We start from the raw sequence: 27,028 nt of genomic DNA, 5'->3' as shown, positions 1-27,028 counted from the left end.
TTAAGAATTTTCTTTCACAGAGGCCCTGAGATGAGTTAAATGGATTCTCCCAATCATGTGTTTCATGTGAAGTCAAACTTAAAGCTCTATACGCATGAACATTTGGTATTTAACAGTGGACCCATTTTTAAAAAGTGAAGCAATAAAATCTACATGAAAAACAAATGAAAGAACAATCCAATTGGAGGCCTCTGTCCTTTGACACCTGCCCTATTAGGCTAAATATCCAATAAAAAGTAAAATGCAGCATACATTTGCTTAATCTAAAATTTTTGTGATGATTTATTGCAAATTGCACTTGGCAGTTCACCACACCAATGGAAAACTGGCCCCCCTGTTGGTTCATTCACACAGTCTTTTAACACCAAATACAAGTCACCAGTAGAAAGATCTTGATAGAAAGTTTGCTGCTGTACTGAGCCAGCTTGCTGCACCTTCTGGGTGTGACCCAACACGAGACACTGCTTTGTCCTGTTCCTTAGTAGGGCTTTCATCTTCTGGTAAATATTCAGGTAGATCTGTATTCTGCTCTACTTCCACTGGAGTATCTTGGAACGGAACCAGCATCTGATAAAACACAACAGATTAAAATTATGTCAAATATTGTAACCTAAAAGAATGAATGGAAGTTACATATATATACATATTCAGGATGAAAGGCATGCATATTGTAAGACTCCTCCCCGTTTCCCTATACAGCAAGAATATAAATGGAACCTACTATATATGTGGAATCTATAATGCTTAAAGAAGATACACCAGAAAAGCTTTGGTTTAACATGGAAGAAAAGTATCAAATAAAGACGTAGCCCTTTTACTGTAGTCATGAAATAAAAACACTTCAGCAACTGCAGCCAAAAAAAAAAGTTCACTGTGATCCTTTTTACATCATTAAGGAGAGAAACAATTACAGTTATTTTTGTATGTAACAAGTAAGTTCTGTAAAACTGTTCTACTGACACACGTCCTGACATAGGATACCCTTTATTCTCCTTGTACTGTATGCATAGCACTCCCACTTAGAAAATTTTGCCTGGCATCAGATGTTATGGGCACAGAGGTGCTGCTATTAAAGATACAGCTGAGCTAAAACATTTAGTATTTACAAAGATACATATCCTACCTCCTCACCACTTTCACTTTTCACAACTTGCTGTGCTTTCATAACTTTGGTTGATGCTATTGCTGTTGCCAATGCCTGCAAGTACACAGGAAAAAACCCAAGAGCTTAGTGTGACAGAATGCAATAATGTGAGGATCTGGAGGGCTATTGAGCACTTACCTCTGCTTTTAAGTCTGAGCGAATTCGGACCACGCACCTTTGAACAGCCATTTGAAAGGTAAAACTAATAACACCTTTAATTTTCAACAAGGCTTCTTCACAAAGATTCCTTCGAGACTAAAAAACAAACAAAAAACCCACAACTAAAGTACTTGCATAACACACCATGTGAAAATGCTAACAAGGAATTGTTAAGGCATTCCTGTATGTCTGAGAGCAGGTAGTTACTCAACAGCATTTTTGTAAAAGAAAAACTAAGACTTACATTTTAGTGCACAAATACTAGACTCTCTTGCCACAAAAAACCCCAAACCAAAACAAAAAACAAAACACAAAATGAAAAGAAAAAATTGCTTACACTTCAGAAGTCAAAGAAGGATGGAATCAACTGTAAATAATTAGAGAAAAGTGCTGAAAAGCAAAGAATGTTTTTCTCCGTATGATCAGCTAAACAGTCCCCTCTGGTTAAGTTCTGATTGACTGAAGTGCTCATTGATGAGTAGTTAGTGTTTAAGTTGCTATTTATCAGACACCTTGCCTCCATACTGACTGAATGCATCAAAGCAGCTGTTGTATCTTTCAGCTGCTTCATCTGTGGCAGCTCATGGACATCACTGCACAGTATAATCTTAATTCTTATTTCAAAGGGAAAATATTTGGTTGATAACCCACAGAATGTTATGTTTAAAGCAAGTGACATCGCCTGCTGTGCTGTAACATTACATTGACCTGTACTAGTTGCATCTGTTCTACATTATCTTGGAATGTTCTATTGTTTTTTTTCCCCTTTTAATATTTGCACAAGATGGATGTAACCAAAGGGATTAAAATGTACTTGGAGCGACTGCTAGCACAGAAGGGGGAAAAGGAAAAGATAACACTGTACCAGAAATAAACTGGCAACCTTATGCAGGTTCAAAATAATGATGTATTTAACTTTTACTGCAAGTTTCTGCAAGGTTTTAAATAATAAGCTATTTCAAAGCATATTTATATTAGTTATCAAATAATTACTCGTCAGGATTTCGGATAGTTTCATGCACAACAAGTATGTTAAATTCTTTTAATATCTGGAAGAACTAACCAAAACAGGTTTTTGTTTGTTTGTTTTAGCAGTTTAGCACATCTATTGAAAGAATTCATTTCTGTAAGTTTATGTATTGAAATAATTAACATTTTTGACGGCTAAAAAAAACATTGCTGGATAGGCTACATTTCTCATACACAGGAAATATTCAATGCAAAGATGATAGGCTGCCTTGCATGAGTGAATCAAAACTACTTTTGGACACAAGCAGCACCACCTTTGCAGCTTATTAGCCTAAATAAATAATGTATGCTTACATGGCTATATAGCAATTCTGTGACAGAATTGGCTTTTTACTCTGAGATCCCAGGTTAAGTCACAGGCACCTCAGTTTAAGTCAAAATGAGGCTATCAGTGATCAGGTAACTGGTGAATCACTTCTTAAAGACAAAACCTACCAAGGTCCATACAGGCTCCATAAAAATCGGGAAGCTTGGCAGCCACTGGCCTTGCTGCACAAACATCTTCTGTAAAGTAGGGCTAACTATGGGAGTTAGGCACAAACCCCAGGAATGCACATCTAGACATCTTTCTGCATGGTATTCCTGAAGCATGGGCACGTGGTAGAACAGGTACAGGGTAGGACAAGTGAAATTTAGGTTATTTTCTATCACACCTTGTAGTCTAGCAAGTAGTCTGCTAGACTACTGAACACTCATTACCATACCCTAATAAATACTACTAAAATGTACTGCTTCATTTTTTCCGGTTTTTTTTTTAAAGCTTATCATCAAATGTGGTAATTAGATCTTAAAATAAAAACATCTGACCTCACAATAAACAACAACTGACCTTTCCCCTCCCTTTCTGAAATAATCAATATCTACTACTTGACATTTCAAAATTCACAAGCATTTGTAGTTTTGCAATCATTCCTAACAGCAGCTTCTTGTTTCAAATCTAAATGTCGAAGCACAGGTAAACTGAGAACACAGTATTTACAGCCCTGTGTTTACTTATTATGCCTTTTACCACTCGTATGTGCCACCTAATATTCTTTGCTAGTTAAGTCAGGAATAAACTGTTGAATGAAACTAAGCTGCTTTTACCATTCACATCCTTCATCATTCTCTCAGTCCCAACTTATCCTGACATTTAAAACAACATTATAGGGATGTTTAACTGCTGGGTGGGCACCTGAAGTATCACTAACATTTCTTTAATCATCTGATGAAATATACAGTAATGTACACTAGCCATCTCCAGCCAGCACACAGTCAGATTTTTATTTTCTTCAACAAAGAAAACATGCTGGCATGCTCTAAGCAACTACAGAAGCCTGCAGTTTTGCTCTCTGGAGCTGAATATCTAAATATCCTACACTTTTCCAGAATATCTTTGCTTCAGCATTTAAGAGAGAAACTCCACAAATCTCACCAAGTTCCATTTGTCGAAGAACACAGAGAAACACTGTTAAGGTAGAATCAGACTATAGCCAGAATACCTAAACTTGCAAAATAGAAGTGGATTAAATTTCTTGCTTGGAGATACCTGTGAACAAACAAATCAACTACAAGCTTAAAAGCAAAACAAAACAAACTTAACAGGAGACAACTGATTTGACTGAATTAAAAAAAACTTCAGAGCAGAAAAGCCAATGGTGTTGACAAAGCACTGCCTTTCTAGACAGAGCAAGTGCTGGAAGGACGAAACTGTAAAAAATATTTACTTGTATAAAGTGAGCCAGAGCAGCATGTTATTTCTAAAGGAATTAACAATAGTCTTATGAAAACAGTACAACGGGTGTGCTGTTGATAAACTGGGTCTGTGGACACGCTTACTTGGCAAAATGTAAAGCAACCAAGCAAAGGATCAGGTTTGATCATTTAAAATGGGTACAAAACTGAAGATACAGAGTCCGGAGGGCACTTGTGGATAACATGCTTAAACAGTCTACATGCTGTCTGGCAGCCGTAAAAAGGCAAACATGGCCCTGGGGTGTTATCTACAGGGGTATGGTAGATAAATCCGTAGAAGTTATTCTGACATTACATAAAGACTCAGTGAGACCTCATTAACTCAAATGCCATTCTAGTCACTACAGTAGAAAAGATTTCCCAATGAAAAGGTGTAGCAAAACCAGCTCAAAGAAAATACAGCACTTCAAAACTCTGAGTAATTAAAAAAAACCCCCAACAACAGAAACCCCCCTGTATCTGAAATCTCTCATGACTAAAAGGAAACTTTTTTTTAGCTTAACACACCTATAAAACCACAAGATATCTTTACGTGAAACTCCTGAAGGTAAAGTGTTTATTCCATTCTTTCTTGAAAAAGAAAAGAAAATTAGGAGAGGTGGAAACAGGATAGGTTTTTTTTGAGTAATTAGAAAGCCATTAAGGAAACTGCCTTAAAATATCTTCTTTAGAGTAACCTCAACTTATACAAGATTTTATATGTATCTTGTCATTCAAAACACGATTCACAGAAATTGCTGACAATTGACACTGCCACACAAGTAGCCCGAGTACATTATTTTTCTGGGCAAAATACATCTCAGTCCAGCATGCCTTATTTACATAAATGCTGAAGGTTTCCTTACCGAATCATCAAGGCCATCTATATGCAAAACCACCGTCTTGGCACGCTTATTTGTGCTGCCAAGGAAAAACTGCGCTTTCCGTCGACGATAATTCATCTCATTTACATTGTCCATGTCTGACATGTTGGAAGACTGAAGAATATCATAGACTTCAGAAGCTAAAAGTTTAGTCTCTCCTGGTGTAGTGGTCCTTAAAGAAAAAAGGCGTTAAGATTTGTAAGTGTTTGTTTTTACATTAGGAATCCAAACAGCTGCTGATTATGTCCTTGCAACTGGAATAATCCACATGCTACAGAAATACAATTATACAGTCAATCCATAGCAAAAATATTGAAAGGTGAGAGGAGAAATTAGGTAAAACTATTTCCTTTCCCATATTCCAATTTTTATGTCAATCTTTTAATTCTAATATCAATATAAACAACTCTGTGTTCTCAAACAACACAAATACAGTTTACACCAGTTTGACAACTGAAAACAAAACATAGTGGTACATGCTCAGTACACTGTTGTTACTTTGTGTTGAGCTTTTTTTTTTTTTTAACCAAAAGACCTTCAGCTGCCTTGTGATACGTATCATTTCCCACTTTCCTTGTTACATAATAAAAATAATTTCCCTGTAGAACTGCAATCTTTCCAAATGTTTTCTTCTCCAAAGTTACTGAGTGTCAACAGCAAAGCAGAATCCCAGATTTTCTTAAAAAATACAAAGGCTACTTCTGATTAGACTAAAATTTACAGTATGAATGATACGATAACATTTTTTAGATAGAAAAAATGTAGACAATAGATCAAACACATATTAATTTCTTATGATTAATTAAAACTAATTTTAATAAGTTCTAATATAAACCTGTTGTCCAAATTCAGCCCAGTGATTTAAGGCTATGTGCAGAAACAAAATTATTACTGCATCAACTTGCAATTAGTCTTAAAATGAATGACAGCTTTGCTGCTTTGTTTAGCAAACACTAAGTAAGTAACAAGTATCTTTAGATTTTTTTTCTTCCATTTGACTTCCTTAATTACCATACATTAAACACGTTTTCCATCCTACCATATGGACAAGAAAGAACACTGAAGCAAGCATGTTAGGACTTCTCAACTTGTAGGGGAGTTCTCAACTTGTAGGGGTCCCAGCTAGCTTGCTTTCCCCCCGCCTCCCCCCCCCCCCAAAAAAAATTGACTGCACCTTGTTTTGAACAGCACCTGTTTGGAGAGGAAAACGTAAGTTCTTTTGATCCTTCAGTACATTGATAGCATTCAAATTAAAAAAGAGAGGGTAATAAGCAAACAACCAAGACCTAAAATAACAAAGCATTTCAGCACATGTTCAATTTTAAATACATGCTTACGTTCTGCTTTCTTATAGCAAAAAACCAGCTTATGTTAATTCACAGAAATTAAGTGCTGGGAACTCATAAAGATTTCAACTTCAACCTTCCATAATTTATTAGATAAAGTAATAGAATAGATGATAAAGCTGTGCAAGCTGATGTCTTGAGGTAGTAATAAATTAGCTTGTGCAAAAGTGGCATCTTATCAAGATACTAAGAAATTTACCCACCTATCAGCTTTGGCAAATTCTTTCAACAACAACAACAATCCTGTCCATTCCAAGTGATTTACAATAGAGGACCTTTTTTTTTTTTTCAAATTTAAATACAGTTAACTAAGCACACTATTGAAAATGTCACTATCCCACCTACAGTACCCACTATGCTCTTGATAAGAATTTTTGCTTGAATACAATTGTACTATTGTATCCCAGAGTTAAAAAAAAAAGTATCAGAAAAACAAGAGAGAAATAAAATATACTTAATATTAGCCATAATAAATATATGCATATATATACATAAGGAAAGATAATTTAAATTTATCAATTTGTCAGCAAATATAAAATATGCAAGTGAGTAAAAAACCAACAGTGATTTTCATACATGTTTTGTGCTCCCAATATTATACTTGGCATAGTCCTTGGAAAACTAGTGACCTAAGATTAACCGTACTATTGAAACAATCTGTTGATTTGAAAACACAAATTTAAATCTGCTCTTATTTGACACAAGTTTTCCAAGATAGTGGAAAAAAGTCTGTACAAGTGAATGTTACATGTATACACACACACTTAAACAAGCTACTCAGATAATTTCCTGTATTTTTCCAAATAGAGGATTACTACTATCTACCACTAAGTTACAGATGATAGCTCTAGTTACCCCTCTTATAGTCATAAAAAAAAAAAAAATCACAAACACAAGACTTTAATCACATATAAAGATAATCTGTTGCAAAATAAGCAACTGTGTAATAAGAAGCAGCATTTAACACTCAGACACTATACTACAAGGGCAAGAACAATGGATGTCTCATAAGAATATGAGATTGCAAAACAATCCCAAATAAAGGTATAAGCCAGTTTTATTTTGCAGTAATGCAATACTACACTTTCAGCAACTCAGAACAAAAAGATACACAAAATTCTACACAAAGCTTTCTACAATTTTTAGTGTAGTGGTAAAATGAGTGAATACAAGTTTTGCATCAACCTGTTATTCTTTCATTAAAGTAATTTATACAACAGCTATAAAAAGAATAGACCATAATATCTTAACATCAGAATAGATATAGGGAAGAATTTTTTCACAGTGAGGGTAGTGAAATACTGGCACAGGTTGCCCCAAGAGGTGGTAGATGCCCCATCCCTGGCAACATTCAAGGTCAGGTTGGATGGAGCTCTGAGCAACCTGATCCAGTGGAAGATGTCCCTGCTCACTTGCAGGGGGGTTGAACTAGATGACCTTTAAAGGTCCCTTCCAACCCAACCTATTCTCTGATTCTAAGGAAAAAAAAAATGTAGCTGGAAGTAAGTATAATAAACCCGCTCTATTGTAAAACCAAGGTTCAACGCTCACTCTGTTTCTTTGTATGCTATATTTATAACAAAGCGATAAATACAACAAAACTACATGTAACCTTAAAACATAGTAGAATAGTGGAAGGTTTTTTTACAAATAAGGATAACACACTGGCTGTGGTTTTGTTGCCTGAAACGAGAAAAATCTGCAACCTTAAGAGAAGAGGGTTCTGGGGGCACTGACACAGGTCCTCCCAGCACCTGCACGTCAGCAGTTTCAGATACCACTGCTCACAGCTGTCCGACCCAGCCTCCGGCCACCATCAGAGCAGCAGAAGGGAACTCTTGCTCATCTTTCCACCACCCCCATTCACACTGTAGCACAGCACTTCATTCACCACTGAAGGTACCTGCTATAAAGTCACTATGCAGTTAGAGATTGTTTGAGAACAATTAATTGCTGGAACAACCTCCTCAGTGATGCAGCAGAGTCCCTGCCGCTGGAGGCTTTCAAGATGTGATTGGACAGAGCACTAGACAGTCTCATCTAGGTTCCTTTTCCCAGGAAAGGTTGGACCAGATGATCTTTTGAGGTCCCTTCCAATTTGCGCTGTTCCATGATTCTGTGACTAGTGTTCTGCTACCCTGCTAGGGAAATGGTAGTCTCTACTTAGAGCAGAGTAACAGTTGGTAAGCGTTCGTTACCATCCCTTTCAGAGGCAGTAACATCTTACATTACTTCAGCAAGATTCAGAAGTTGCCCGTCAGAAACCCAAACCTTTAATTTTCACAGTAGTCTTGAATTCCTGTCATCCTAGATTGCTGCCTGTCCTTCCATTATGTTCACCCAAGGCTGGCTGTATAAGTAATATGAACACAGAATCCAAGTGACATGTGCTGTATCTGTCAGAAAAGGATACAAGAAATAGTTCTCATTTTCTTCAAAATTAAAAATAACCTTGTAAACATGGTCCAAGTGCTGCAGAGGTTTCATTAGCATAACAAGACTTTTTTTTTTTTACAGTTTTAGCTAAACATGAAGGACATGAAAATCACTGGCTACAACTCCAAAGGTATATATGATGTGGGTTGAGTATGCATGCTTGGAAAGAACATCTAAGCAGCATATAGCATTACGTCTGTACAACCAGCATTTCACTTAAGTATACACACAGCATCATAAATGATTATAGAAGGGCCCCAACAATCTTCCTAGCATAGCTGCATCTGATGTAACGGTAATATAGAACGTTATGTTTGTTCCTTTAGAAAAAGCACAAAGGTTGAGAAAGATTAATATAGTGGATTTCCCCCTTTTGAAGAAAGACAAGATATAAATACGTTTATAAATATATGTGTATGGGGGTTTTTTAATGTGTGTCTGCATGTGTGTAAGAGACCACTTTATCCTTTTTAAAGCTAGAGTATTTTATGTATAAGTTTTAAAATAAACATATACATATGTGTACATTACATAAACACTTCTGTATCAGAGGAAACCGTAACCCTGCTCAAAGTATGGCAGAGACCCTGTGCACAAGCACAGAAACTATTACATGCATTTCCTTAATGGCATACCAACATTGTGCTCTGAAGACACATTAGCCATACAGATAACAAACATACTGTAACAGTACTTCAGTAGAGTGTTTCTACTGAGTTTATAACCTAGAAGTTTTCAAATTAAAGAGGGTATCTTTCTTTGCCAGAGATTCGGTTACATCCCAGATTCTATCAAAAGGAGATTTGTGTCATTCAATTCCAAAAGTCTCACTTCTACAGTGATGCTGCTTTTGGTTGTACTTGCTCAGTTTGTTTACTACCCCCAGTAAGATGACAAATCTAATTACTCATTCATGAAACTTCAAGGCTCTTGATAATCTTTGAATGATCACCTTGACCCCTGGAAAGGTGATGAACAAATCCAGAAACCATTTCCTCCAGGCACATAAAGGACAAGAAGGTGACCAGGAAAAGTGAGCATGGATTAACAAAGAGGAAGTCATGCCTCACCACCCTGATAGCCTTCTACAATGAAATTACTGGCTTTGTAGATGAGAGGAGAGCAGTAGATACTGTCTTTTGACATCATCTCCTATACAATATATCCTCATAGAGAAGCTGATGAAGCACGGACTGAGCGAGCAGATAGCGGGGTGAACTGAAAACTAACTGGATAGCCAGGCCCAGAAGGTGGCCATGAAACCTCTCTGGAGGCCAGTATCTAGCAGTATACCCCATGGGTCAACACAGGGTCCAATCCTGTTCAATATATTCATTAAGGATCTAGATGATGGGGCAGAGTGGGCCCTCAGCAAGTCTGCAGATGACACAAAACAGGAAGGAGTGGCTGATAGGCCAGAGGGTTGTGCTACCATCCAGAAGGACATCTACAGGGTGAAGAAATGGGCTGACAGGAGCCTCAAAGTTCAATAACAGGAAGTGCAAAGCCCTGGCCCTTGGGAGGAACACCCCCAGGCACCAGCACAGGCTGGGGGCTGACCAGCTGGAAAGCAGCTTGGCAGAGAAGGACCTGAGGTCCTGGTGGACATGAAGTTCAACATTAGCTAGCAACATGCCCTTGCAGCAAAGGCAGCTAATGGTATCCTGGGCTGCATTAGGAGGAGCATTGCCAGCAGGTGGAGGGAGGTGATCCTGCCCCTGTACTCAGCACTACTGAGGCAACACCTTGAGTGTTGTTTCTAGGTCTGGGCTCCCCAGTATACAAGAGACAGGAACATGGGGGAGAGCCCAGCAAACGGTCAGGAAGATGATTAAGGCGATGATGAGGAAAGGCTGAGAGAGCTGCGACTGTTCAAGCCAGAGATAAGAAGGCTCACGGGGGATCTTATCAACGTATATAAATACGCGAAAGGAGGGTGCAAAAAGGACAGAGCCAGGCTCTTCTCAGTGGTGCCCAAATAAATCTCATGTAGTTCAAGAATACTCATTTTGTACTTTAGGGACCAATTTCAGCCTTGTACCAATGGACTTTCTTCTCCAGGCTTGCTCATGAGTAAGAGATCCAAACGACAGACGAACCATTCTCTACTTCTAGCTTTAGAAGGGGGCATCACTTACACTGCAGGATATATGGAGAAGAGCTACAGCTCATTCCCTGTACAAGGCTGAGAAACCTCTGTGAGAAGAGGGCAGCTAAAGGTACTCTTTCTATAATAGAACAGCCTACTCAAAACTCTATTAAGCAAGGAAAATGATATACAAGAGCAGTACATTTGCAGTACACCACCTATACACATGTAACAAACACTTCCACATAGAGAGTGTCTGTATCTGTTTTCAGTATGCATGGCCCCATACAGGAAGGGGCATGGCATACAGCCTTACAACGCATGGGGAAAGGCTGTTACAGCCAGTCAGAAAAGGTGGACATGGGCACTGCATGGCTCATCACTATGCTCTTGCTCATGAGTACCTGGGAAACCAACACACAGGAATATTAAGAGCAGGTTTGTAAAAGCAAAGAAAGCCAGCAGTGGTGAAGGAAAGATTAACCCAACCCACAAAACTAAAGAAATAGACCTCAACCTTTTAAAGTCAGTTCAGGTAAAATTTCCTGCATTTTATATGAGGCGTTTACCTACTGATGGAAAAAAAGTACCTTAAAGCCCAGCTCTTTAAAAAAAAGCCACCACACAATTCCAATCTAACAAATATGAAGAGTCTGAAGAATAAAAATGTCTTCATTATCCAAGTTAAGGCTCATATTTGGCAAGACCTCAGCTGAATCCCATACTAAATAACCTACGCAAAAGTAAAACCAACTCTCAGACTTAACTTAAAGTGTTATCACAGAAAAATCCTAAGCAAGTCAATGAATGTAACAAAGGACTGAATGCATAATTTTTTCTTCAAAATACTGGTTTGAGACTCCATTTCTAGAATGACCCAAGTACCTTTCCAAAAAGTTTCAGAAAATTTATGATCACATACAAGTATATATTATCAGTTGATCATCTTTTTCATACATGCAAGTACTGCCCCTATGAGGCAGAACTAATATTTTTGCTAGGATCTCACATAACGGTATTTTGAACCATCGTTTTATTTCCATAATGAACCTCATTCACTTCAATAAACATAGTATCCTATATGACACAAAAAGCGCAAGTAAGAATTGAATGGATTGGCATGAATTCTATCTAAATACATTGTTGGGTAAAAGCAGCTGTATTAGAAAGCTTAAAGTATATACTTGGTAGAGATTTATCATTTGATTTAATTAATGTTAAAAAATAGCTAACACTGATACTCACATCAACTATGCCTTAAGACCACTGATGTATTTATTTCCAGGTGCCCAATTTCTTTCAGAGACCATTCTTCCTATTTTTAAAGAAGAAATCATCTCTAGCAATAACAAAAGGGAGCAGTAAGCTGCAAAGAATTACTACATTCTCTAAGGGGAAGTGGGAAATGACTAATCCTTGATTCTAGAAGCAAAACTCAATGATTGACATGGTTTTGATGAAAATTTTGAGCATGAATGACAAGCCTAAAGAAAGAGCATGGTATTAGAGAAAAAGCAATCTGTTTTAAGACAGTTATCGGATCTGGCTGTTTTTATGGCTGTTCTGCTCCAGTGCCAGGGCAAGATTCTTTCTTATCTCCAAGAATGCTGCTCTTTCTTACGAGCTTTTAGTGCATCCCATGATACGGTGGGCTCACAAGCATATGGCTGCTCTTCAGACTCATTCCAGGCAACGGGCAAGTAATTTGAAAACAACTTGAAAAAGAGCATTACTTCAGCACACACTTTCTTACAGTCCCAGTATGGTGCTATTAGCATGCTACCCATTACAGTACACCTCAATTCCCTCTAGCCCCAAAACACCCAGTAAAGACCAGATAACATTACACAGCATCTGACAAAAAGGATTGCCATCTGTTTTCTTGAAAGAAGTCAAAATCCTTAAGAATATAGACAGCAGGATCCTTATGTTGGCCAAAAACATCATCTCAAGCATAGCAGTGGGTTAACAATAGGAAAAATAATTCATACACATAGAACAGGAAAAACAATAGAACCTGTAAAACTGGGCAAGTTTGAACACACAGAGCTGCAGCAGTATGAATCTCCAGCTCCAACAATCAAGCAGCTGGTACTGCTCGATGAACCTATGTAAAGTCTGAGTGCAGTTGTGTTATGTGACTGCACTCCAGTGGTATCAACCATGTGCTAGCTACATATCACCTTTATTTACTCCAAGGCTGTCAGACCACGGAAACAAGGCAAGGTCAGACAGACTTCCCTACAATGCTTTCTAGACCTGCAAAATGCCTGCCACTTGGCAAGTCTTCCAGACTCCAATTTCACCAGGAAACACTAAAGAAAAGTTTAGAATGGAACAAGGAAACCTGATGTCTTGAAGTTGATTTTGTACTAAACAAAAGATACCTCACTGAAATTCAGAGTCAAGATTGAATTTCTCAGTGCCACTTCCAGCTCAATTTGAGTCATGTCTACTGACCCTGGAAATCTACAGAAACGCTGTATAAATGCTGGGATGTTCTGAAGACTGTTGAAAAAACAAAAAAGCCTAAATATTAAATATAAGATGCAAATCCGAGTAAAATCAGAGTACAATCCCATTAACTGCTATAAAATCAGTGACTGTGATATAATCTTAAACATTTAGCAAACTGAGTAATTACCTGTGCTTAGAACATTTCCCTGATTCATTCTATTGTCCTCTGATCACAAGAAGAGAACGAACTTTCAAGAATGAGATAACAGATTTGAACATATGCCATATGTTTAACCCAGCTATTCATCCAATTTTGTTTAACTCTTGCTATTTATATGCTAAATGGAAGATCAACTTTTGATCTTCCACAGCTTGTTATCTACCATATGGACATATTCTCCATCTCAAAAGAAAAAAAAAAAAAAAAAATCAAGGCCTGTTACTCAACTAAACTCAAAAGGCTTCAGAGTAGCATTTGCTAGACAAGAGTCTGCATAACAGACACAAACTCCATGTTGAATTTCACAGCAGCTAGTTCCAACATCTTGCCTGCTAATGAACAGTAATCATTTCATGGATTTATATGGCAGAAATCATGTTTATTATATTGCTTCAACAAATTGCATCAGGTTAAAAAAAAAAGTCTTAAGGGTAACGACTCTCTCTGGCCCTTTCCGGTGAAAGATATCAAATACTGGCATTAAAAAGCCATTCCTTTCTGGTAATAATGCTGTAGTGACCAGGTAGAAGTATTGGTAGTGCTGGAATTAGGCTCTGTACTGAAGCATTTTAGGAACATTTTTAAGGAAGCCAAATACCACGTCTTGTACTATCAGATGCTAATAGCATTAAGTAGATCAAATAACAACAACTGTGGAGTGTTTTAAGGCATATAATTTGAGAAGTAAGCTTCATCTGATTATTTTGCTGAAATCTACTAGAGAAAGTAAAAAAAAAAAAGGTTTGCAAACTTACAGATAAAGGCTTCCCTAAACAAAAACTATGTGAATAAGAATTACACTACAGCATCAACCTGTACCAGAGCAAAAAAAATGCAGGTTTAGTCTATGTAGGCATATTTGTGTACAATCTTTGTATTTGACTCATTTGCTAATACAGTTAATATTAATCTAGTCAGCAGAGACTTGAAGTAGGTAACTTTGAAAGCAACAACTATTTAAATGTCTTGTTTTCATACTCTTGAACTACTTATTTGTTGGCAACGGATTTCTTTTTTTTAAAGCAAGCCAGTATTAGCAGCTTCACTGCTCACCAAAGGGACAGCAGTCAAGCAAAATAGGTTGAAGTATGCACCGAGGTTTAAAAAAAAAAAAAATTGTGTGAACTTGATGATGTAGTGTGTAATTACAGAATGTGCTAACAATTTTAATTTGTTCCAAGTTATTACATAGGAATTCCTACCTGTAAAATTCAATGGAAATCTTGCAGAAAGATACTGAGCATGTACTGCAAAACAACGAAGTACAAAAATACATTCCTGAATAGAAATACATCTAATTCATAACAACATATCCACTTTGCGTTAGTTTTTCCAGAGTAAAATTCACTTTCTTCTGAAATAACAGCTCCATTCAGAAACTAAATGCTAATGAAGACTATTTCATCACTAATATTTTTTGAGGCATTTCCCTTTGTGGCACTTATTGCCTGTAATACCCACATGAAACTATGTAAGTTCTAATCACACCCCAGCACCTGACTGTGTTTCTTGCTTGAGCAGCATTCAGGGAAGAAAAAAAAAAAAGGAAAAAAAAGAAAAAAGTGTAATCCAGACACGGTTTAATAGGAAAAACCTGCCATTCTTCTGGGACACTTTGCATGAAGGTCAAAAGCCAGGGACAAGAATCACCTGTGGACAACCTCACTGTAACCCAAAAGCAGACACATGATACTGGCAAGGAAAGATGAGAAACCTCACAGTGCTAAGTATCTACCAGGTTCCTTTTCACAGATAAACGGCCCCAGCTTACAATACTGTCAATCCACACCTGTGGTTAAGTATTAAATACTTCACAAAACAACTTGCTACTTTTATTTCAAAGCATCTTAAGCCTTCTTTGCTCTTAGCTGTCAGCAAAAGTCAATATATCAACCAACCTACCTCAGCACTTTTTCTTGTAAATGCAGTAGTAACCAGTGAAGGTCATTGTATTCTTAAAATGCTTTTGACATGAACTGTCGACAAGGTTTATTGAGTGTTAAAGGCATCCTCCTGTATTGCCATCACTACTATTCCTGACTTTTGCCAATCCACTTAAATATCTTTCCTCCCACCTCAGTACTGAACCTCATCACAAAATGAGAAGACAGTTGCTTTTTGGCATGCCATGTCAGGTGGCTCTTGAGGCAGAGTTCGGCATAATAGTATTCCCCGCTCCACACACACCCCCCGCTCCCTCCCAGGAAGCTGTCTGACAGACAAAAGGAGCATTCAGCCACTTAGAACAAATAATATGGTATATTTAAAGAGGGTATACTGATGTTTTCTACATTTCCTAATATTTCATTGGGTTTTTTTGGCACAGGATGCTTTTTCAAAAATAACTACACAAACCAGTATATTTCTGAAACTTGTAATATTAACAAAATATACAATAACAACATTCCTTAAAGAAACTAGGGATGGGCAAAGGGAATATTAAGCCATTTTGCTTAACAATGCTGAATAAAACAGCTTGCAGACATCTTCCTGCTGTGACCATCTATTATTAACAATCTCATTGCTACAGCACTGAATAGACTGGAGCCCCACAGCCCAAAGAGAAGCACCGGCAACCAACAGTGTAATTTTCTAGAAGCACTTACCTCCTAATAGACAAAAATGTAACAAAATGGGTAAAAGGAGGTGGCTTGGGAAAATAACAGGAAAGTTCAGGAAAGTTAACAGGGAATAGGCAGAGATGTGTGTATTACTCCTGTTCCAGGTGACACGCTACAATTTGTGTAATTTCTAAAACCAAAGTTTTTGGAACCTCCTGCTCACAGGAATATTTAAGACATAGGATAACCATGTTTTTCTCCAAAACCCACAACTTCTCAGTACACAATCACAAACATGGTAGAGTCCAAAAATAATCATGCAACAGAATCACGCTCCCCATTACACAATCGAAACTATTTCTCGATTTTGATGTGTAAAAAAATCCCCACGTACCAATACCCCACATACAAAAATAACATTACTAAGTGATTCAGGTATAGAAAAAACCTCTACAGTCTGCAAAAAGCGACTTCCTTCTCTGCAGATCAGAATTCTAGTATTGCAATCAATAGCATAAATTTATAAATGCAGTAAATGTGAAAAGTTTACAGAAATTTTTAGCTATAATTTCTCACAAAGTATTATCTTGAAGCCAGTTATGATATGGCAACATCCCCTTCATCATCAGATATCCCTTCAAACATGTAGTTCGCTTTCGTGCTAATTAATACATGACCTTTGCCCTGTCTTTCTCAAAGGAGAAAAAGTATCTCACACAGCTACATCTCTTCTACCTTAATTTCAGCAAATACTACCTGAAAGACTTGGCTTTTCTTTTTTTTTTGGTCAGACATCATAAATTTAAACTTTGCTGGTTTCAATGAATAATTAAATTTTCAGAAAGTATAGGTAATTAAGACTACCAAAAATTAAAATTGAGTAAGAAGCCAGCAATTATAGACTGCATGTATTTTACCAGATCTGCAAGGGACTCTAATTAAACACATATTAATTGCCCTAATCTTCTTAGGCGAGTAATAAATTGGAAAGCTGATTAATGCACTGGATTTAGTTCAGCTTGTTAAATCTGACACCCTGGCAAAGGAAGACTATCTTGAAAAGCTCTTTTAGCTAAGTAATTGGAATTTTACTCTCAGTAATTTGCCGTTCCATAATAAGAGCTATTTAGTATATTGACTCTTCATCAGTTTGTTTTTTTTAAAATAGAATGTTAGTTATATTTAAATAGTGCCATTATGCTTTTCATAAAGATTATGAAAAATTATGAACTTTGACCTTTACTGTCCATCAAAAGTCACTTTCACTCTGAACACAAATTAGTATATTTCCTTGTAGGCTATAAATCCTAATTAATTTTAAATCTAGTAGCTGCTAATAACATTTTATAAAGTCCATATGGACACATTAAGTCTTCCATACAATTCATAAAGCCAGCAACTAACCCAGTTTTCAATATTAAATAACTGCTGATGACTGCTGGAATACAATGAAGCACCATTCTCCAATGAGCCTCAATTTCTCCTCTCCTTTTTATGTATTTACACAAACACTTCTACATATAACGCTTAGAGGTACTCAGTCACCTGGCAAGGGAGTAGAAATTTTTTGTGACAGCAATAAAGCAGTATCAGCCATTAAAGAAAAATAAAAGTTTGGAAACCTGCAGGTAAGATTTTAAAGGTCTGCTTTCTCTCCAACACAGTTACTACTGCTGGCTTATAACATGGAAAGATGCATCAAGCTTCACTTAAAAATAAGCAGATGTGGATGAACAAAAACAGCACTTCACCTTCACAAGACAAGTTTAAACAAGCGCTATGTTCTTCTTCCCTTGGTTGTGTATTACTTGCAACAAAAGGGTTTTGGCCTGTGCCCGAGGCTCCCATGTACTATTACACGAAATCATAAGTAGCAAACCAGGTTCAACTATTTTCTAGTTGATGACATTGGCTGTTTAAAGATCTGTTAGACTGGTTAGCTGTAGGCAGGTTACAACAAGAAATTCTACACCTGAACTTGACGTCTCTGTAATACAGAGACCTTCAAGGCTTATAAAAACAATACACTCACATGATGAAAAAAGCCCTCAAATTTCAGGATTAACATAACTGAAAGCAAAAGAGAACTGGAATTCTAAACAAACTCTTGACTTAAGCATGGTGTCAGTTCAGCACTGCTGAACATCAACGTAAGTCTGAAATATGACAAATATTCAGTTTGCGACTTGCCTCTGTGCACACGAGCTCCATTTCATTGCTTGAAAAGACGTAACACAGCTTTATCAGTGGCAGAATACAGTTTGTCATGATTCAGTACTGAACAGGGAAAACCACTGGATATCATTTAGTTAAGTGAGAAGTCCATGAAAGTGAACAGCGAGAGTTACAAAATCCTTGATGAAAGGGAAAGATTCAGACCACAGGATGTGCTTAATCTGTCAAGAGCAAAAAGCCAGTGACTACAACTTCTAGTCCAGAAGATGCTGGGTTCTGTCTCGCTTGAACTGTGCAATAACTGGAAAAGCATAATACTGGCAGAAGTTCATATCTCTTTGTATGATTTGTTTGTGTGTTTATAACACATCACCAAAAAAAAAAATCTAAGCCCCAAATTAAATTGTGGAAATAATCAAAAGATTTTAGATTAGATAGAGCAATGAGCAGATACGTGGATTCTGGAAAGTACCCTGGAATGCACAGCATGAGGTCATTAAGACCAAAGCATTTATTACTGCATTTATTAATGTTTAGTTTTAGTTCAAAGGACTACAATATCTTCCAAATTTCAATTTACTTGAAATTACATTAAAAGCTAGAATCCGCATTTTGTAAAGCAAACCTGAAGAAGATAGAGACATTGTTTTCTCCCCGACAGACTTTGTAACAAAAATATCATAAATCCAAACCACTGGGTTTTTGTGACAAAAATAATTCTATAACTATCTTCTCAGCACTTTTCTACCATATTTCTCCATATTTCTGCAGGCAATACAAAACTTAGCTTCAGCATTTCCTGTCAACATTAAAGCCTAAAATCCTGACAAGCACATGACAAAGTCTTGTGTTTGAAGATGCTACTATGTATTTAAATTTTCATGATATTGCACTTTCCAAATGTTACAAGTTACAAGGCTACAAATCAAAGGTATGTTCTAACTCTTGCCAAAGAGCTTTCTAGAAAAAAAGATCACCTACAAGATTTCCAGTTTTTACTGGCTTATCTCTCCTTTTCTGCACATTCCTGAACTTCACACTTTTGGTCCTTGAAATTGAAATGTAAAAAAAAATAGTGTCAAAGAGACTTCCATAAAATCCTTTAAACAAAAGTTTTCATTATGACTGTTTCCTGAGTAGTATTTGTAAGCTGCAGAGACTGATAATGAACTACCATCCCCCTTTCAACAATTTCTTAAGGATGTCTCTATCCTCTAAGCAGGCATGTAATCTATACTAAAAGTAAGATCCTCTGAAATACATCTTTCTGTTATTACCTAAACAGTTCTTATTGTTATTATAGAAGTAGCAAGCAAAGACTTCAGTGTATTTTTTACCTTAATTATGCTTGCCCTTAATAAAGGCGAATACTGTAAGACTTAATTCCATTTTCCCCCATACATCCTATTAAAAATATCTATAATTTTAAAAAGTTACAATTATTACATTATTTGAAAAAATTGAGAACAATTCTCTTTTGAATCCTAGTCATTTAGTTCATTGCCCTATTTAAGCCATTTGTTTTAAATCTGTTTTGGGTGACTGTTGAATAATAAGATGATATTTAGGCATAATGCCCAGTTTCATGCAAATACACAATTTTGTTAGTTTTAGCAGAATTAATGAAGTACTTAAAGGTAAACAGTTTTAATCTTTCTTAGATCACATATCACACAGGACTCGTGAACAGACCAAACTTTCCCCTCCAATTCTTCAGGTTCACACGTTTACATAAGCAGTGTCAGAGAGAGAGAGATACACCAACAAAACATACACCAACAAAAAATGAAGGGGCTATGGGATGAAGGAACTAGCAAGGCCTAACCATGGGTTTTTTAGAAAAGAAACTTGTAACTTACACCACAAGTGATATATTAGAGATTCAACTAACATATTAAAGACTCAGAAGCTTTCCACTTGAATCTTTAATATACAATTTTACTTGTGTTTCATCCTTTTTTAAATAATTGTTTTAAGCATTTACCTGAGATACATCTCGGTGCAGCAACAGGACTTTTCTTCTCCTTCATGGAACTGTCCCTTACATCTGAAAAGTCCAGTTAACTACAGCACTATCAAACTGTGTGTAATATAATCACCTTTTGATAACTTGATGGCCCATTAATTCTTGCTATGACAGACTAATGTTTGAAGGAGGTTGGGTTGGTTTTTTTTTTGCTAATAGTGACTCATCTTAGTTCATCATATTAATTTCTGTTGATAAGCACACATGTGCATCTTCTCCAAGTATGCATCTAGCCACACATCTTCTAGTATTCAACACTCAACAGTTAGCCATCTTAAAATCCAACAGTCACAAATTTTAAGAGACATCACCCAGATGACACATTCTACAAAGAAATTAGACTGCTAGAAACCTCACTAACTTCTTCTCCACCTGCAAAATGTTTCCTCAACACAGAACTGCTGATACATACCTTCAAAAATACATCAAAAGAAACATACTGCATATACAATTTCCCTTCCCAAAAGCGGGATTCAAAGAATAGATGTGGCAGATGCCAACCAATTTCATTAAATGCACTTAGTGCAAGGCACTCTTTTACAGTGATGAGAAGGACTATAGGAGAACCTAAAGGAAGGAGACAAAATTAGTCATCTCTAACACAGGTAAGGAATCCGTTGTTTCGCAAATGACTTTCAAATGAGTATTTCTTGTAGACTATGGTCTAATTACTTTGCTATACTGTAAAATGAAAACGATTTGCTTGCAGCCACATCACTTCAACAAGGAAGAAAGCAATATTAAAAATTCACTATACGAATTCATACTCAAAGTTTTACTTTGCATCAGAATGTTATGTTTACACAGTTTTGGATCCAACAACTTACTTTTGTATTACATTCTGTAAGCTGAGCATCATACCCAATTCACTTTTCATCTTTTCTCTGTTGGCACGGCACTCTGCCAAATAGCGGAGAGCCTGAAAAAAAAAAAAAAAAAAAAGAATCACAGCAAATCATCAATATGTCCAGTACATTATCATTTTTTTATTAGTGTACATTTGCAAAACATTCACAATGTGAGTTCTAATAAGATAGAGATTATTATCACCTACTGTGAACATTAAAAAATTGTTTTATTCTTATACATACACAGAAAGCATAGAATATCTAATCTACAAGAAAAGGCTGAGAGACTGGGTTTGTTTATACAGCTAAGAGAGTCTAAGGGACAATCTAACAGCTGTCTATAACTACTCAAAAAGCCTTTACAAAGATGATTAAGCCAAACTTTCCTCTGCAGCAGCAGACAATGTAACAAAGGGGAGCAGCCACAAATTGCAGCTTCGGAAGTTCAAATCGGGTATTACAAAAAGTTTCTTCACTATGAAAGTAGTTTAACACTGGAACAAATGACCTAGTGGGATCGTAGAATCAACGAGACAAAGCTACAACTGACCTGATTGAGTGTTGGTGACAGTCCCAATTCAAGCAGGAAGCTGAAGTGAATGAATTCCAGAAGTCCCTTACAACAAACATTTACATGACCTAAGATCTAAAGTAATTTTTATACACTATGATTCTAGTATAATTTCCATCAGTTCTATGGGCTCACCCCAGTACTAGAAAACTCACCACCACCAAATTTCTACTGTCGACAGAAAGAGGTCTAACGTATTTATAAGCTTCTGAAGACTAACTGCAATATTCATCGCTCCATGCAGGAATAAGAATACAAGCAGCTGCAAGCTGCTTAGCTTATCGTTACCTCAACTGGGAATTTACACATCTATTTTGTTTATTTGACTTTCAAGGTAGACTTTTTGCACAACTTTACATTGCTGACCTCAGTCAGCAACTGTACATTTGAATGATCTTCCTAACATAATACTCTTCCAGTTAAAATGTCAGTCCTTCTTTTCATGAGATACCTACGTTAGTACTGAAAGTTTTCTTAGGAGGAACCTCCAAAGGTGTATTGTGCATTGTGCTTTGATCAGTGTTTTATTGATGTAGGTACAAGAACTGCACTTGCAAAATCCTGCAATACACAAATACAATCGCTTATAAAATGGGGTTTGTGATAGCAAGGTTTAGAAGTGCACCAATTCTTTAAATATAGTAATATAATAGCTATGCTGCTCAATAGCTGCTTTAAAAATAACATGCTCCTTAATCCCTTCAGAGACAGGGAACTAATCATCTGAAGTTTTTTCTAAACCATCTTCAGCACACATCAGGTAAAATTCAAGACCATTTTATTGCCTTCTGAGAAAGTCTGGCTGCTGTCTGGCATGATAAAAACTCTAAATGTGATTTTTGCTATCTCCTGATGTGCATCAGTATCACTAATTGCAGTTCATGAATGTTGTATATGCATTTATTTTGTTATTTTTCAACTATGGGGAAATATCTGAATGATAGCTCTGAACCACTAACTTACGGGTGGAAAAAGCTTCTCATTTTTATTAGTCTCTGTTCAGGCAATTTAGTAACGATGTGATGTTGTTGGACAAAGAAAAATCCACTCTCTTAACAGCTAGTTATTTAAGTCAAAATGTAGTCCGACACTTTTCCATCTCTTACATACTCTTTACACACAAATGTAACTTCTACTAAAATAAGACCAAAGACAAAGTTATCAGAACAACTTAAGTGACCTGACTTTTCAAGACTAGGAAGTCCTATTCCTCCTGTCCCCCATGGGAGATGCAAAGCTTTGCGCCTCCAAAGTGAGATCGTTTATGCTTCAGTATGTCTGCTGAAGGCATAAGGAAGATTACTATTATGGACTTTGGCCCAGCCTCTGTTCAGCAAAACACTTAGCTAACATTAGCTTTAAGCTCACAAGCAATTTCACCATAATCAACAGGACTATCTCTATACTTGAATATAAAAATGCACTGTTGTCAGTCTTAGTAACAAAAGACACCTTTATAAGTGAAATGTTTATGTAAGTTTCTTAACTTCAGAGTCGTATTTGAGAAAATTTCAGTCCAAATGTAAGAGGAAAAGAAGTAGTATTGCCTGGGTTACTTCTGTTTTTTTATTTAAAACACTCAAAACCGTTAGCATTTGAAGTGTACCGTAAAGAATTCCTAGAATCACAACTAGAAAAATTACAGAGAAATATACCACTTCTTGATCAGATAGAACTGCACAGGGGAGGAAAACATCCTCCCTCAAAGATTCTGCAACGTATCAAAAAAGTTAAATAGGGAACTATTATGATTCATACAGATTAATTATAATTTCAGCTATGGGAATAGCAGAATAATACAATAAGACATATAAAGTCAGTGCTGTACATCCTTTTATTAGGTACAAACTTAATGGAAAAGCATGACATTTAACGATTCCCATTCAAACGGAAGCACCTTTTTGACCAATGGGATGGCTTGAAAAAATAAAACAAAATGACCTTTCAGAATGGAAAAATATTAAAAATTAAGACCAAAAAGTTATCAGCAAAGATATTAAAAGCTACAGACCTTAGAGGTTCAAGAACTTACAAACACAAGAAGTCTGAGTAGCAGACAAAAACATGTTTTCACAACAGACTGATCAATTTCCGACTGCAGCCAGGGTCCTGGGATATAGCATGGTCTCTAAATCCTGATTTTTAATCCACTCTAACTGTAGGTTACCACTAAATGGAACAACACAGCTGTCTCCCACTCCCACCCAACGAGAGGACCTTACAACACAGCCTGAATAGTATCTGGGGCTGTGGAACCACACTGCAAATTGGATTAGCCCTCATCAATCTGACAATGTCAGTCCTCTCTATGTCAAGTTAATTTTTGTAACATGATCATAGACTGATTACTCAATCTCATGCTGGCAGTGAGAATACGCAGCCCAAAGGAGCAAAGCAAGGAAAAAAAAGAGTGAGACATCTAAGCAAGATCCTCCTTCGAGACCACAACCTAAGGAAACTGCACTGGAAAGAAAACCAATGCAACAAATTCCCAAGAACTGTGAACGCAACTCAGGAGTTCTTCTAGTGAAGAACATTACAGTCTGGCAAATGCTATGTCAAAGCTAACCTAAACACCAATTAGCAGGACACAGGTCTCCTGGATTATGGGATCTCATTCTCTGAACCTAGCAAAATATCAGGGACACTGAAGTAATTCCAAGAAGTTCACTAATACCCACTATGAAAGTAAACAAATTAAAAAAACAGAACTATGGTACAGATAGGTCTTAATGGTATAGAATAATGTATACTTGTAGGTAAAAGCCAAAGCTCTTTATTCTTTAGCTTAACATTGTTTAGAATTCAATAATGACATAATAATGGAAAAAAGAGCACCACAAATTTTAATAACTTAAAAGCTATTAGAAGAACTGAATTAGACTTTTAACAAAATCTTGACTTTTGTTTGTCCTGTTTCTAAGCAAGAAATTCACTTTAAGTTAGTACCTAGATTCAGGATGAGAAATCAGGACTTTAATGTTTAGGATTTAGAACAAGAATAAATGGACAAAAGCTGGAACAGATTGTATTAGATATTAACAGATTTTGGGTTGTTCTTTGGGGTTTTGGGTTTTTTTGTTTGTTGTTAATACCATGAGGGTGGTCAAATGCTGGAACAGGGTGCCAGAGAGGTTATGGAATATCCACCCTTCAAGGTGTTCAAGAACCAAGCGGACACAATCCTGAGCTGTGATCCGAGTACACTTAATCTGAGCATGGGATTGGACTATATCACCTCTGGAGGTAATTTCTAACCTAAATAATCCTTTTTTTTTTTTTTTTTAATATGAATGTCAAATCCCTGTATATATTTACCAAGCTTTGTAACTTCATCTTAAGAGAGAGATTTAAGGGCGCTTACCTCCCTCCACACAAAAAGTGAAATAGCTGTATTAGGGAAAAAATGCAAAGTAAATTAATCTCTTCCAAAAACCATAAATTCCCCTGGCATAATGTGTCATTGCTAAACAATTTTGAAATACATATTTTAAAAAACCCCACACATATAACGAATATCCACATAACATAATACCAGGTTTTATTTTTTTACATTTTTACTTGTTTAAAGACATATTAACAAAGTTACAAAATGTCCTACTGACATACAAATTTATCTCCAGAATACTTACTAGTAAAGCTGAATGAACAACTGGAGGGTTGGGATGGTCCAAAAACAGAATAAGACCTGGCAGGCATCCTTGATCCTGAACAATGGCCCGTCTGTTCAATGGGTCAGCTGCTAGATCTCGGAGTTGGTTAACTACAGATAGTGCATCAGGCTCCTCACTCATAGTAGAATTCATTTTTTCTGTACCATGCATACAAAATACCTGCAGGAAAAAAAACTCAGAAACCTCTATTACTAATACCACAACATTTATCATTAATTAAAAAACAGGTAACACAAAAGCACTGATTTATTATAAGCATAAGAAACCCAAGGACTAGAATTCATGGAATGTGGCTGGAATTGACAAGGATGTGGATCTTGAAATTTGTAAACTGGAAATCTAAACCTCCTATGCAGGGAACAGGTAGGTTTGGTTAATAATATTTTGATTTTTGATGTTTCCTATACCTAATCTCAGACCAGTAAGCCTTCACAGGAGTATGTTTATGTTATCTAAGTTTGGGTGTTTTTGGTTTTTTTTTTTTTTTTTACACTACAGACAAATATTTCTGAGAAATCCAGTGCCTCACAGCAAGGCACCATAGAAATTTATAAACATCCTTCTGTATAAACACATGTAAGATCAAAATATGTATTTTCAAAGTACCTTTAGCAATAATAAAATTTTACACAAAAATGAACCAGAAAAGCCAGCAAAAGATTAACACTGCAGCAAGAACAGTGAACATTAAGTTTTAATTTGGATCTATATATCAAATAACTAGTGTAATGCCATACTCATTCAAAGGCAAAAAGGGTTTTAGAGGCTGGGGTTTGGGGTTGCTTTTTTTTTTTTTCTTTTCACTAGTACCCTTTCAATAAAAAGAAAGCAACTGGGTCATGCCTTGCTCCAGCCGAAGTCCAAGCCACCGTATCAATTTCAAAGGAGACAAGTGTTAGTTTGAGAGTATCAGATTCCAGAGTGGTTTAATAAGGAATAACTACTTAACAGGCAACAAAAGCATAAGTTTACTCACAGAAAATGCTCCATCTTGATGCAAAAAACTAGTTTCCTTCAAAAGGCTGATTATATGCCTCTCAAACTACTAAACGCTAACTCTGGCCCTGGTGTTGCCTCATGCAAGTAACTTTTCTTAAGACACAAAAGTGTGAATAAATACAGATTGTTAATTTGTGTACTCTCATTTTCCCCTGCATGAAAATAAACCGAATTACATCTGTAAGGGGTCACATTCTTTTAACATTAGTTCCCAAACAAGTAATATTGTATAAGCATTATATTGTTTTCTTACTGAAGGCAGGCATTTCAGCAACACAAATTAATCATACTCTCAAACAACAAACCACAAATACACATTGTAGTTATGATAACCTCTGCCATTTTCACACAGACAAAATGCTTTTAATCTCTAATTCAGTGGTCCTTCCTTCAGGAAAGGGAGTGCTAATATGAAAAGTACATGCCAGTGATTAGTCTCCAGGCTATTCTTCTTGACTATCACAAGATCAAAGGGAGATCAACTGGGAGATACAGCAGTTCAACCAATGAACAATAATTTATTCTCTGAAAGCACACAACTCTAAATTAAAAAGTTATTAAAACTTGAACTTATTCAAAATTTAAAAATCAAGTCAGTTGTGGAGCTGATGCTAACCAAAGTCTCTGACTTTCAGTTCTGCGTCCTGAGCACCAGATTATTCCTACAACTCTCTCCATCCTGATCACCTTTTGCCTT

General features: G+C 36.5%; 1 protein-coding gene across 2 annotated transcripts; it reads right to left on the bottom strand.

Annotated features, from left to right (window-relative positions):
• Positions 1–375: 375 nt before the first annotated feature.
• On the bottom strand, positions 376–27,028 carry ARMC1 (armadillo repeat containing 1; the record flags this gene model as incomplete). Of its 2 annotated transcripts, XM_082014888.1 has the most annotated exons (7): positions 26,961–27,028; positions 25,291–25,506; positions 21,067–21,158; positions 4,912–5,101; positions 1,283–1,399; positions 1,124–1,198; positions 376–567 (listed from the first exon to the last, which is right to left on the bottom strand). In XM_082014888.1, exons 2-7 carry the CDS (start codon positions 25,480–25,482, stop codon positions 376–378), a joined length of 858 nt encoding a protein of 285 aa, XP_081871014.1. In that variant the 5' UTR covers positions 25,483–25,506; positions 26,961–27,028. The 2 variants fall into 2 exon arrangements, with proteins under 2 accessions (XP_081871014.1, XP_081871013.1); XM_082014887.1 differs by lacking the exon at positions 26,961–27,028 and having other exon boundaries at positions 25,291–26,217.

This window comes from Phaethon aethereus (genome assembly GCF_964289735.1).
Source record: "Phaethon aethereus genome assembly, chromosome: 2".
Lineage (NCBI taxonomy): Eukaryota > Metazoa > Chordata > Aves > Phaethontiformes > Phaethontidae > Phaethon > Phaethon aethereus.
This window is presented reverse-complemented; position numbering and strand designations above follow the sequence as displayed.